We start from the raw sequence: 13690 nt of genomic DNA, 5'->3' as shown, positions 1-13690 counted from the left end.
AAATGAAATGTAAACATCTATTACCAGCTACTACCCTCCATGCCCCAGTTCACGTAGCTATTCCCTCATAAACAGAGTTTGGCGCAGCTTTGAAGTTTGGAAGAGGGAGTCCCCTTCCCAGAGAAACTACCTCAACAGCCACCATTTATTTACCCCTTTCCTTTGAAATGTCCTTGTAGCAAAGGAGCTTTAAGCCATTCATCTGGCACTTTACAACACACACTTGCCTGAGGGCCAGCCCAAAGCACACCTGCTACACTGTAGCCACTTTCCAGGACATTAACGTTGCCACTCTCCTTTCTCCCAGCCTAGCTATTCCCCTCACGCCCTTTGCAGGCACAGGGCAATCTAAAAGGTGATGGCAATAGTTGGGAGGACTTTTATCTTTTAAGGGCTGATTTTTTTTTTTAACCACATTCCCAAAAACAAAAGAACATTCTATAGTCCGACTAAAGGGACCTATAACCGGACAGCCCTACTCAACGGCCCGTAAGTCAGTTTTCCTAAAGATGTAACTCTGTGAAACAATAATTACAGGCCTACTGAATGAGCAATTCATTCAAGTGACTGTATTTCCCCCTCAGCAAAGAGCCCTTTAAATGTTTTGACTTCGACATGAAAAATACTCAATCCCTTCACGAACTGACTACATCCCAAAGAAGTTATTTTCCCGTGACCTTTATACATACCCTCTCGTACAGATGTCGCTTCGGCTATACTGCTGGAGGATATGAAGAGCTTACCCCCTTCCCCAGTCACTATGAACACAAACCACACAGAAAAACTAGCTTATCATCTGAATCCAAAAGCAAGTAACATTTCTCTACAAAACAAGGAGAATGACCCCAGTCAAAAAAAATCTTTATGTTCCTTTATTGGAGCAAGATTCCTGACCGGTATACAGTGATGTAATTACTAAACATGACCTGTGCAGAAATTACATACTATCCATCTAGACAGGTTTTCATTACACTTTGCCTATCGATGGAGTAGTTCCATTTATAAAGTTTTATACATCAAAAAGCTTTGAATTTGACCAGGCTGTCCATGAATTCATCTCTGAAAAAGTTAAGTGGCATTTAATTTTAGCTACTATAATTTACAGCATTAAAAAGCTTATGCATTAGGTAGCTTCCCAAAATGTTATTCTATGCACAACGGCATTTAGCAGAGCCGAGCCCGTCATTCTCACCCAGATTCACACGGACAGGTCTCGCTTGAGAGCTACGTGCTAAATAGCTAGTACTTTGAGACAAAAGTACTCCTGAGTTTACCACCAGTACGGACTTCTTGTCTGAGAGTCTGTCTTCTCAGCCACGTTTCGTGGTGCCAATGAAGGCACGCCAGCAACTGCCCTGTGTGTAATTCGGCATTAGAGCACCAGGTCTGTCTGACAGTGGTGGCAGGCACTAGAATTATATCCAGGTAAATAAAGGCCCATTTTCAAAAATGCCAATTCGAGATACAAATCAAGGGCACAACATAATCATAACGGACTTCTGGGCAATCTGGTACCCCGACTGAGGTGGAGAATTTCAGAAACTGACGGCAAATCGTACCCATGATGGTTCCCGGATTTGGAGACATTAATACATTGATTCAAATCCCTTTCTCAGTCCACACAAGCCCTGAGGTCACCCTGCAAAGTGCGTATCAAAAAATACGGAGTCAGGGTGACAAAGTTTGACAGTACGTTACACAAGTCAAACTTGGAAAATCATAATTAAATACACCTGTTCTGAGAGAAAAGCATCAAAATCCTTTGTGTACACATTTAGTTTTATTGTAACAAAGCAACTTGTACACTTTTAACGTTTAAAACTGAGCATCTTTCCTTTCCAGTGAAACAAAAAGAAAATTTAAAAATAAACAGGAACAAAATTACAAGAGAATGTCAATTCCAGATAAGATCCTACAGGTTCTGCTGATTCTCCCATCGAGTGGCAGGGCTCAAATCATCATTAGGAGAGAATTTTATTTTAAAAGTGTCATCTTCAACTGCCAGGATGTCCGTTAAACATCACAATTAAACATGCCAAAGGAGAAGCCATGTTGTCAAAATGCCCACTTAACCCACCCAAACATCTCAAACCCACCCTTTGCTGACCTTCTATAACCCCATTTTTTTAAGTTTTTTTTTTCTTTTTTTTAAACAAGAGAAAGTAGACAGATACATGTTGGTAAATGCTAACTGTCCATATTCACATAGAGACACAGTGTAATCTCTGAGCCCAATATACAGAGAAAGGAGGAAAAAAGCTAGAATTCTATGCACTACTACACAGGGGCCTAGCACCCTCCAGCTTCCAGCAGAGCTAAGGGAGCAGAAGGTTTTTCTTTTTTCCCACAGAGCACGGTGGTGTTGATTCCATAAAGTTTTTGTTGAGACAGGAAGGGATAAAAATGAATTTGGAACAGAAAGGGGTAGAGATTCTTTTCCCACTGTATTCTGCTCAAGGTATTTCCCCCCAAAATAAGTTGAGAACCATGGTATAAAGGGAGAGAAAAGAGACTTCAAAAAACAGGGCGAATGAGCACAAGAGGAGGAGGGGGAAAAAAAAAAAAGACTGCAAGTTGCTCCCAGGGACTGGAGAAAATTAAAAAAGGAAGGTTGGGATCCATCAGTCGTCTTCTCCTTCATCCTCCTGTAAGAAAGAAAAGTGGGCAGTTAATCTCCAGGGTTAATTCTGAGGTCATTGCCCAACATTCGTACGGACACTCATGGACTTCCATAGGACACACTGATGCACCACGGGGACGTGTCGTTTTACGAACGAAGCCACAAATCGGTCGGTATCAAATCTCAATTGAACGACCCAGTGATGCTGTTTCACGTAAATTAGTTAACTTTTCGGCGCTAACCAAAATCTGACCTCTTTCACACCAAGTAAAACAAACCAAGAAACAATCTATTTCGATCTGACTAGAAGGATTTTACCGTTTTTGTCCAAAACATGCAAATCTGCTATTTAGATTTCTCAGAATCTGACCAGCTGCACTACCCATATCACTCTCATTAAGTACTAGTTAGGGGAAGGGCAGAACAGAGTACGAACCACAAAAGCAGAACTAGTTACAGTTAAAAATCACTGATACAAGGACTTGATTAAAACTTTCTTCCATCTCGAAAGACTAGCTCGTCTCACCTACAAATCCTCCCACCGTTGGCCACACCTCTATTACACAATATATACAACCCACAAAATAACAGGGTAAGTTCTTTCAAGATTGGTCTTCTTTGGACTTAACCAAATTCTTTTTTACCTCTCCTTCCTCCCCCTCATCATCATCTTCATCTTCTTCACCTTCATCCTCATCTCCTTCTTCATCAATATCTTCCAATCCCTCTTCTTCTTCATCATCATCATCATCTTCTTCTCCTTCCCCTTCTTCATCATCCATATCAGGAACCTTCAAAAATAAAAACAAAAAACAAAAACAAACTACCTTAGGAACTCGTTTTCCAACAAATGAGACAGATACAACCTTGAATTAAAAAAACATTCTCGACTCACCAAGTAGTACTGTAAAGGATTTGGCCAAATATCGTCTTTGATGACCTCTCCTAACTCGTCTGCACCCGCATCAGAATGGTCAGTAAACCAGGTGAAAAAGCTCTCTGGTTCCTCATGCTGTCTCTTCCTGCTGGCTTTATTCTGCGTTTGACTTGAACGTTTCGTCAAATCCTAAACGAAGACAGAAGAACTTCTGACATAGGTTCTCCACAACACTTAAATTTCCCTATAACTTAAGATTTTGACACAAAAGGGGGGGGGGGAAATCACACTAGTATGTCATCTATACTTGTCGTCTAAAAGAAATTATAAAACGTACAGCAGATAAAAACAAAGTCCTAAAATTCTAGGTCTGCAAAGACGTCAAATTTATACAAAAAGCTTCTCCTATAAAGGGGCCATCTAAATTTCACTACTTTACGTACAAAATTAGTTCCACTTTGACAACCACTACCCATAATACAGTATAATTGAAAATGGGCTCACTGCATAAATGTAGATATAAATGCAATCTGGCGAGTACCAAGCCATTTGAAAAGCTCAGTAACCCATGTAGGAATCAAAGAAGTTTAGCCTGTTTCTTGAAAAACTCAACACAATAATTTGACAGCTCCAAGCTATTGTATTTGGCTCTAACACAGTGGAGGGTTTTGTTTTTCTTTTTCTTTTTTTTACATCTTAAGGGTTTGCACTTAACACATTACCAAAGCACCAAGTATTGGTAAGAGGTTCAACTAAACCAAAATACACAAAATGATACTTTTGCCCAACATTCCTCAAATACCTTTCCAGATTTCCATTTGATTTCAGTGGACTTTGAAGATGGATCACCACTCTCATTCAGATGAAATTCTTTGGAGAGAACTTTATTTTCGAAGTAAGGGTTTTCATCAAAATACTACAATAAAGAATTGAGAATTGGAAATCAATACAAACAGCTCTTCTAACCAAAGCTTAAATTAATGTCCACAGTGGCAAACAAGATCACTTATTGATACTTACAAAATCTATTCTGTAACCTGATTTAATATCTTCAAATTCTGTCACTTCAACTCTTGTCAAATAATGCAGAGCCTCTTCATCCTCCTCCCCAAGCAGTGCGGACACTGGACCAGCAAATTACAGGTCAAATGGATATTAAACAGACAGTATTAACAAACAATTCAAGTGATGCCTTTTTAAAATTTTCCAAATTTAGTGAGCGTCTTTGATTTCATAAATCCATTCATTGCAAACCAGATGGCTCAGTGTCAGGGCTGTCACTATCTTTTACCAAATAATTAAAGGGAATCTCAAGTTAGGAGATAGTCTCTTCTAAATAGAGAAAGCATTAAATGCAAGCCTCCCGAGTGCTTTAATCTCTGCATGTAACGAACATGTCGGACTAAGTTCTCAAGCAAAGTCCCCCCACTCTTTAACGAATGGACACCCCATACCCTGCAATAGTGCTCTGCCACAACATACCTTGCGGATGGTTGACAAATGTTGTTACCCAAAAATTTGGGATTTTGGCGATCAATTCCGACCTCTTCTGAAAAAACGGTTGGCGGAGTTTGTTATATTTCTGTTCTACTTTCAAAATCTCCTCACTGGCTTGTTCATTAAGTCTGAAGCAAATGAAAAACCACGTTGACAATTACGATATTTGACAAATACAAAAACTGCTGAAACTACAGAATATTTACTTTTTAGCTTTAGAACAGTACAAAGTACTCACTCATGATAACCAGAACACCTAGATTTTTGGAGTGAAAGACGTCAAAACTAAGATGACAAATTGAGCTACTTCACCAACACACACTCAACAGTTGACAGTTCCTAAAGTAGCCCAACTGAGCATTTCTGGTAACATTGTATATTTAAGTTGCCAAGTCTATCACCACGCTAAGTTCAATTGTTTCCCTCAGGCAGATTAAGTTTACAAAAAAAAAAAAAAAAAAAAAAAGTTGCTGATCAAGTAACAAAGTTATAACCCAAGCAGGAGCAACACTGATGCCATAATGCCAAACTATCAGAAGCTCAGGCACGGCAATTCAGACAACTTGTAGCCTCTGAAAGCAAACCCAAAGGTCAATGAATATACTTTCTTCAAACTTTTTGATCAACATAGAAATATTTCACAGAAAAATAACACTGACCTTTCAAAAATATTTCTCACTAAGTTGTAATCATCTCCACTTGGCCAGCGGATACAGATTTATTTGACCATAGTTTCAATGATCACCAGGCCGTAAGCTGCATCTCAAAAAAACTTCTCCAAAGTAAACTAAGAAAAACTTTACCTGTCTATTTCGTTTTGTACTTCATCAATATGTTCAATTGCTTCTTGCTGTTCTTTTTCTGCAAGAAAAAGGTGCACAGGACTCAATACTAATTAGAACACAAAATCAGTTTTCCTGATGTTAACACGACCGGTGACGTGAGTTATACCAATAAAGCAGTTTTTAAAAAAGAAACTGCCTACTACAAGGCATGCTCTCCACGTGTTCACGCCTCTAGTTAACAAATTATTTCTTAATTAAGACTATTCACAAATCATACAATCTGCTAAGCTACTCAAGTCTGCAGCACTTTTTCGAGAGTTCCCTTACAAAAAGGAGACCCATTATTAAAGTTGCTCTTACGAAAGGTAGTGAATAAGCCTTATTCAGAAATTCTCACTGTTTGCTATTCACCACACTATACATATATATATGTACCTGCTACACAACAGTGCCAGCTGTTAAGGCCAATACGCAAACCGACCCATGACAATAAGGAAAGGGAGGACACCACCTATCTCAGCGGTAGGATCACTTCTCACGCAAAGTTGAGAATACTGCTCAGCATCGATCACAACGAAGACATCAGACGTGCCTGACAGGTAAGGGCCTCGGATCTGCCCCCCACCGTCCTAAGCACTCGACTCTCGCTCCTTAGAACAGGAGCCCCGGGATTCGACCCTGACCTCTCTCCCCCCTCCGACCCGATCTCAGGCGCGCTTGGCTCCGAGGCGGCCCCACACGATCTTGGAGCACACTTACGGGAAGCCAGCGCGGAGCCGGGAAACTACGAGCCACCGAAGGGAGAGACGGGGAAAAGGGGGTGTGCTACGGGGAGGGTGCCCTTTTTTTTTGTCCGGGGAGGACTGCAGCACCCACAAAGCCAAGTGGGCGTGAAGGGGCCCCGATCGCGCGGCTCACTTCCGGTAACCATCCCGGCTCCGGCGGCCCCCCTGCCGAGAAAGCCTGCGCCCGCTGCCAGGGCTGGGAGGGTCGCCGCGGCCCATTGTAAAGCCCCTCCGACACGCCGGGCCGCCGGGCCGGGCCTCCCCGCGCCCCGCCGCGACGGGCCGGCCACCCCACGTGCGAAGCGCGCCCGGGGCCGGCCCGAGCATCCTCCCGGGCGGCCGGGGCCCAGTGCGCGGCCGGCCGCGTGCTTCCCCGCGCCCCCACCCCGCCCCAGCTCGAGGCGCAGGGCCGCGCCGGGGCCGGCCTCCGGGCGCGCGGGGTGCGGGGGTGCGGGGGCGCCGCCCGCAGGCCGGGCGCGCAGGGCGGGGGGGGGGGGGGGGGGGAGCCGCGCGGAGGCCCGGCCGCGGGGCCGCGTCCGGCCGCACCATGTGGCGGCGGCGGCGGCGGCTGATGGGAGCGAGGCATCATGGCGGAGCACAATAAAGAGAGGCTTCTCGGGAGGGAGGGAGGGGGAGGAGAGCGAGGGAGGGGGGAGAGGAAGGGGGGGTCTCCTCCGCCCGCGCCGAGAGCAGGCCGCAGCGCCCCCGCCTCGCAGCGCCGGCCGCCGCCGCGGCGCCACCCCGGCCCCGGCCCCGCGCGCACAAAAAAGGGCGCCGAGGCGCGCGCCGGCCCGTCCGCCCGGCGCCCCCCGCGCGCCCCGCCGGCGGCCTGCGGGCCGGGCGGGCGGCGAAGATGGCGGCGCGGGCCGGCCCCCGCCTCGCCCGCTCCTCACCTGAGGTCTCGTCGGCCCCGTCGTGGTTGGAGTTGAGCTCCTTTTTACTGACTTTGGCCGCCGGCGCCGACATGGTGCTGCTCCGCGGTCGGGGGGGGAGCGGGGAGGGGGAGAGAAGGGAAGGCGAAGGGGGCGGGCAGCGGCTTCCCCTCACGCCACACGCGCGGGCGCTCGCTCGGTCCGGCCGCCTCCTCCCGGCGCTCGCTAGCTCGCTCGCTCGCTCGCTCGCTCGCTCTCCCTCCCCCTGGCTCGCGCGCGCTGCCCTCGCGGCCTGACGACGAGGGAGGGGCTGGGGCGGCGTGCCGGGCCCCGGCCCGGGCTCCTGCTTACGGAGGGGAGGCGGCGGCGGGCGGGCGGGCGGGCAGGCGGCTCGGCTCCCTCACTCACGCTCCGCGGTCCAGCTCGCTGCTCGCTCTCTCCCCGAGCCGCCTCCTCCTCCACCACCTCCTCCTCCTCCTCACGGCGAGGGGGGGGGGGGGGGCGGCAGGGCGCAGGCGCGCCAGGCCCCGCGCGTACGCCCCGCCCCCGGCCGGAGAGGCTCGCGCCGCGTCGCCATTGGCTAGGGTGCCGGGACGAGGGGGCGGAGCCGCGGCGAGGAGACACAGGGCCTGGCCGAGAGGCGGGAGGAAGGAACGCGGCGACGTACGGGGCCGGCCCCCAGCGCCGCGCTCCCCTCCCCCGCTTTCCCCTTCTCCAGCCCGACCCGGGACATTTGCGCGCTACGGGCGCGCGGCGGCCCAAGGGGCGGGGCCTTGCCGGGCTGCGTGCAGGCCCCCCCCCACCCACCCACCCCGGGCAGGCGCGTCACGTGGTGGCGGAGCGGCTTCCCTTCTCCGTGGGGTGGCGCGGGGCGCAGGGGAGAGGGGTGTTACAGCCCCCCAGAAGTGCAGGCCTTGTAGTAGCCTAGCTTCACAGCGGGGCCCGAAAATACACCCACCCCGGGTTCGGCGCCCTGGGACGCTGCTGGGGCATCGTCCCTCTTCGTGGGTGAAGAAGGAAGGCGGCATCTCCATCCTATTTTCCGGTTGGGGAAGATGCCCTTCGGACTCACTCAGGCTTGGTTGTAAACCCCGGAGTTCTCCACTCCGCTTAGAAGGCCTTCTCCTGGCTTCTAGTCCAAGCCTCTGCCAAGAAGGCTGTGTGCACTTGAGCAAGTCACTTTTCCCCTCTCTGTACCCGTTTCTGTTATGAAGTTACATAATGCAAAAAAAGGCTGAAAGGGGGAACATTGTATCAAGTGGTGACTTTTAGGCAGAGCCGCGCCGAACTGCAAGTCTGAAGGCAAGAAGTTGCCACGTTCACCGGCGGGTCTTTTTTTTGCCCGAGTCGGTGTTTAAATGCTTGCAAGAAACAGCAGAGTGCTGTATCGGCCGGTCCCAGCAACAGGAGCAAATCTCATTGAGGCGCACAACTGCCCGAAGGAAGGCCGTGGGCGTTTAGTTCGTTTCACACCTTCAGAGCTAGGGCCTACAGCACCTTGCAGTAGAGTGCAAGCCTTTTGAGCCACTAAGTAACGCCAAGGCATTTCGGGGGGGGGGGGGGTAGCTTTTTTTTTTTTTAAATTTATTTTCGAGACAGGGAGAGACAGCGCATGAACAGGGAAGGGTCAGAGAGAGGGAGACACAGAATCTGAAACAGGCTCCAGGCTCTGAGCTGTCAGCCCAGGGCCTGACGCGGGGCTCGGACTCCCGGACCGCGAGATCATGACCTGAGCCGAAGTCGGCCGCTTAAACTACTGAGCCACCCAGGCGCCCCAAGGCATTTCTGTTTAAATAATGCTTTCCAGGGGCACCTGGGTGGCTCAGTCGGTTGGGCGTCCGTCTCTTGATTTTGGCTCAAGTCAGGATCTCTCAGTTTCTTGGGTTCAGCCCGTATTGGGCTCTTCCCTGACAGTGTGAAGCCTGCTTAGGATTCTCTCTCTCTCTCTCTCTCTCTCTCTCTCTCTCTCTCTCTCTCTCTCTGCTTCTCCCCCACTTGTGTGGTCTCTGTCTCTCTCAAAATAAATAAATAAACTTAAAAAAAAATGCTTTCCAGGTAATGCAAATGCACCTCTGCTTTACTCCCTCGTCCAGAGCCCCAAGGAGGTGGACCACAAAAAGCCTGAAATCTCTCCCTGGGCCTTGGTAAGCAGAACTTGGGGTTGGAGTATTTGCCTTTCAGCACTCACATTTTACTGTCGGCTCTTAAAGCTCAAGTAGTGTCTTTAATGTTCAAGACGGTCCATTGGTGGGTGATCGATAATGATAAATGTTAAATAAATGGCATACACTCCATGGGTAGAGAATACAAATGTCTTCTTAGGACTTTCCCCCAAACCCAGAAATTCAACTAATCCTTTCCCTCCAAAACCATCCTTAACTGAGCCCAGCTCAGTCCCGTACCTGTCTCAGTTGAACAGGCTTCTTAAAGGAAGAATTATGAGCACCGGAGAGAAGCTGGTAAATGTTTGACAACCAGCTCCCAGAAGAGGAAAAAACACACCAAAATGCCTGATTTGTAGCATTTGCTGTTTTCAGTGGTGTATAAATATTCTCACCGTGGCCAATTTCCTGCCACCACTGTGATGTCACTGAACAGCACTGGAATAAAATACCAGGCTCTCGTGCACTGCTGAAACGTGTACCATGGGCCACAGGCTGTGATAAGTGCATGCGCTTTCTCCTTTAATCCTTGCAAAATACAAGGTAGGCATTAATATCCTTATCTCACAGCTAAATTCAATTTTTTTTTTAAAAATGTAAGTGGCAGGACTACAATTCTAAGCCATGCTAGTGGATAACAAGGTCCCTTCCCTAAGACCGGTCTTCCATTCTTTGACATGACATCTGACATCGGGGTTCAGTGTGCACCTAGACACAAAATAATACTTACCCTTCCTAAGTGTGATGTGCCTCTTAATTTTCTACTCTATTTTATTTTCTTTAAATGCAGGTCAAACTCCACTAAATTGATTTTGTGACCCACTAATGGGATGAAACAGTCTGAAAAACACTGTGCTGAGGACTGCTGTTTTCAGACAAAGCCCGCTTACAGCCTTTGAGTACCAGTGACCCAGAGCACCTGTTTCCCACGCATCCGCAGGGACTCCGGGGAGCCTTGTAATGCCTTCTGCTTAGGCAGTGGGCTTCAGGTCTCCTTTCCAACCACCCCTAGCCCTTAGGCCCATCCTGCTCCTCTTCCTGACCTCTCCCGCAACACTTCTCAAGACGAATGCAGGGAGCACGCACTAGGAAGTGGAAGAGAAAGAGAAAGCAAAAGGCAAAAGTCTCAGTAAACAAGGGAGTGGCATGGACACACCAAGAGACAATTCACCCATGGTGAGTTAGTCACTTTGGTCTCCCCCTCTCCAACATGAAGAGCTCTGCATTCTCTCCTTGGCCTCTCACCTCCCTCCAGACACTCCTCCCTGTCCTCTCCTCCCCAGCTTCCTTTGAAGAAGGAGAGCCCTGCAGCTTAAAGATTGGAGGAGAGATGCAGGCATTCTCAACCACACAGCAGTGTCCCGAGATGACTGGGAAATCTTCACTAGGATGATCTCCAAAACCTACCCCCTCCACCTCTCTGAGCCTCCTTTTCTTCTGATCTGTAAAATGGAATTCTTCCCAGCTTCAGTTATGAGGGCTGATGGATAGAGAAGTGCTTAGCACCGTGCCTGGCTGGCTGGTGCCCAGTTGAGTGGCATGAGCTGTCATCTGGACTTAGATGAACCACCTTGGAGGAACTATGGTTGTACCTTCCGATCCTTTCTAGTCCTGTTGATTCTCCCAAGAAGCTAAACAGAAGGCGACCAGGAGGACTCATACACATGTTACTGCTCGCAAGTGGGAAGATATTTACTATCCATCAAGAGCACTGATTATGAGCCATCCGATGTGTTGAGTGTTCCCTATCTATTTAAGCTGCACAGCAAACCTAACAGATGGGTTCTGTTGAGCCCGTCTTACAGAAGAAGGAAGCACAGGTTATGTCACTTGCCCTCAAAAATCACACAGCCAGGCGAAGCCCGGTGTCCAACCCTAGCTGTCCAGCTTTACCAAGGCGGGGGGGGGGGGGGGTATCAGCTGGGCAGGTCTTTTGCATCTCATTTGGAAGGGGATGGCTGGAGACCCATTCAAAGTCAAACTTGCCATGTCACCCAGCAGACCCACTGGAGCATCACGACAAGGACTCTGGGTCCAGTGCTCCTTTCCACAAGCGTGGCTGGATCTCAGCCACGTCGGCAAATTAGGGCTCCAAGCCCCTCCCCTCTGCACTTAGGTAGCCTGCTGTCAGTTTTCCTAGCACATGGCTTTCCTGGCTTCTACTTATCCAAACCCAACCCCCTCGAGGTCCCCACCGTATCCCCACGCCATCGGAGAGGCCTAATCAGATGAACAAACCACACTGACTGGCTCCGAGCAGTGTGTCTGGAAAACACACCCTCACCTCCAAGTTAACAGTTAATGGGGAGAAAGGGGCAGACGTGAAACCGACAATTACAACGTAATGAGGAAGGGGCCGGGCTGGGGGTGACTCTGGGCACTACAAAGGCCAGAAGCAGGCTCCTAACACCCAGCAGCTGTGGCTCAAAGGAGCGTGCCTGCAAGAAGTGACTTATCAGCAGAAAGCTGGAGAATGAGAGGAACACAGGTGGGGAGAGAGTGATCCAGGCAGAGGAAAAGTGGGCCTGGAGGCGAGAGAGGGGAAGAGAGGTGCCAGAGGGGGCATGAACCTGGAGAGGAGCGCAGGGACCAGGTGGACTGGTGGAGAGGTCTCTCAGTCTATATACCTAGAGGGCCGAGGGGAGGCAAAGAAGGGTTTTAAACCAGGGAGTCATGTGATTGGCTTTGCTCAGGCAGGATGGGGGGAAGGGGGAGGAGGAAGCTGGAAGCAAGAGGAGTGGCAGTAATCCCGCCAGGGTTGTGGGCAGGCAGGCGGCAGCCGCAGGAAGGAAGTGGATGGATGGGAGAGGTACTGAGAAGGAAGAACCACCAGGACTTGGGGATTTATTTGGATGAGGAGGGGAGAAGGAGAGGAAAGGGGTCGCGCACGATGCAGCCTCAGGCTGGCCGGTGGTGCCACTTACCAAGGCAGGGAACTTGGGAGGAGTGAGTTTGGGGGCGGAGACAGCCTCGCCTAGGTGTTGGGATGGGGGCAGGGATGAGCTGCCACACGCTCCAGGTTTCTCAGTTTCGCCCCTTTTTTTCTTCACACCAACCTGATCCACTCCCCCCGTGCTGCAAACCCTTCGGGGTGTTTGGGGTCTTATCTCAAAAGGCACTGGAGGGAAAAGAATCCCTTAAGTCTCCGATAAAGTGTAGCGTAGGAACGTACCTCCCTTCGGCAAGTGCTGAGAGGTGGACGTCTCCTCTGGCTTGGGGGCAGCAGGCGGTCTCGGCTTCTTCGTTTGGGGTGGGAGTGAAGACTGGCGTTTGGGGGCCATGCCGTTGAAGGAAGTCCACAAAACCCGGGCAGACACCGTTCTGGAAGAAGCTCTGACGAACTGAGGCAGCCCCAGGTGGCAGGGGTTTAAATCTACCGGGAGCCGCCGGGAAGGGATATTTACATGACAGTGGGACACACACCCTGTGCCCTCCCCTCCAGCCTCTTCCCTTCCCTCCCACCCTCCCAGAAAGATCAACTTCTTTTAATTGCTGTCTGCACTTGCCTACAGGGCATTCTCGGCTCTGGGGGGGGGGGGGGGGGGGTTAAGAGGAGGTATTTCCTGTGGGAGCTGTTCTGTGTTCCCTAGGACCCTCTGGGTCTTGACTGGAAAACACCAGCGGCCTTTCCCTAATCCTCTAGATAGGCAGAGTTTCTGCCATTGAGAACTGTCTGCTTCCCCCCCACACTCCCACCCCCGCCTTTGGCCTCTAGATTTAAACATGCCATTACCTCACCTCAGCCTGGAACATTCTTCAGGGCCAATACCCTCACCCCCCATCCCCACGTCTGGCTGATTCCCACCCAACCTCCAGGTCTCAGCTTGGAGACATAAATGGATGTTGAAATACAGAAGTCCCCATCAAGAATTGCAAAGGAAGAGGGAAAAGCAAGTGCGCTTGAGAAGACTTGGAACCTTTTGGAAAAGGATAGAAGGTTGAGTTTGAAAAAAAAACTTCAAGAGGCATCCTGTCCGGAGGGACGAGGAGAGGAGGGTCACAAACTTCAGCGTCTCTTGCAGCCCGTCAGGTAATAGCTATGCATAAGCTAGCAACCGGATTCCATAACAGCTGGTGGCAGGTGGGGTGGTA

At 49.8% G+C, this 13690-nt stretch overlaps 1 protein-coding gene across 2 annotated transcripts; it reads right to left on the bottom strand.

Moving 5' to 3' along the window:
• Positions 1-856: 856 nt before the first annotated feature.
• Positions 857-7960, bottom strand: SET (SET nuclear proto-oncogene). Of its 2 annotated transcripts, none has more exons than XM_043566094.1 (8): positions 7458-7960; positions 5798-5855; positions 4980-5122; positions 4518-4621; positions 4300-4413; positions 3516-3686; positions 3265-3411; positions 857-2645 (listed from the first exon to the last, which is right to left on the bottom strand). In XM_043566094.1, exons 1-8 carry the CDS (start codon positions 7528-7530, stop codon positions 2622-2624), a joined length of 834 nt encoding a protein of 277 aa, XP_043422029.1. In that variant the 5' UTR covers positions 7531-7960; the 3' UTR covers positions 857-2621. The 2 variants fall into 2 exon arrangements, with proteins under 2 accessions (XP_043422029.1, XP_043422030.1); XM_043566095.1 differs by having other exon boundaries at positions 3306-3411.
• Between the last annotated feature and the right edge of the window lie 5730 nt (positions 7961-13690).

This window comes from Prionailurus bengalensis, chromosome D4, assembly GCF_016509475.1.
Source record: "Prionailurus bengalensis isolate Pbe53 chromosome D4, Fcat_Pben_1.1_paternal_pri, whole genome shotgun sequence".
Taxonomy (NCBI): domain Eukaryota; kingdom Metazoa; phylum Chordata; class Mammalia; order Carnivora; family Felidae; genus Prionailurus; species Prionailurus bengalensis.
Note: the sequence above shows the minus strand (reverse complement) of the source record. Positions and strands in the feature narration are given on the sequence as shown.

Coding starts and splice junctions, on each gene's coding strand:
- SET (XM_043566094.1), bottom strand. CDS start 7,530: ATGTCGGCGCCGGCGGCCAAAGTCAGTAAAAAGGAGCTCAACTCCAAC. Junction 4,414..4,517: donor CAGGTTACAGAATAGATTTT/GTAAGTATCAAT, acceptor TCTTTATTGTAG/TATTTTGATGAAAACCCTTA. Junction 2,646..3,264: donor ATGAGGGGGAGGAAGGAGAG/GTAAAAAAGAAT, acceptor TCTTTCTTACAG/GAGGATGAAGGAGAAGACGA.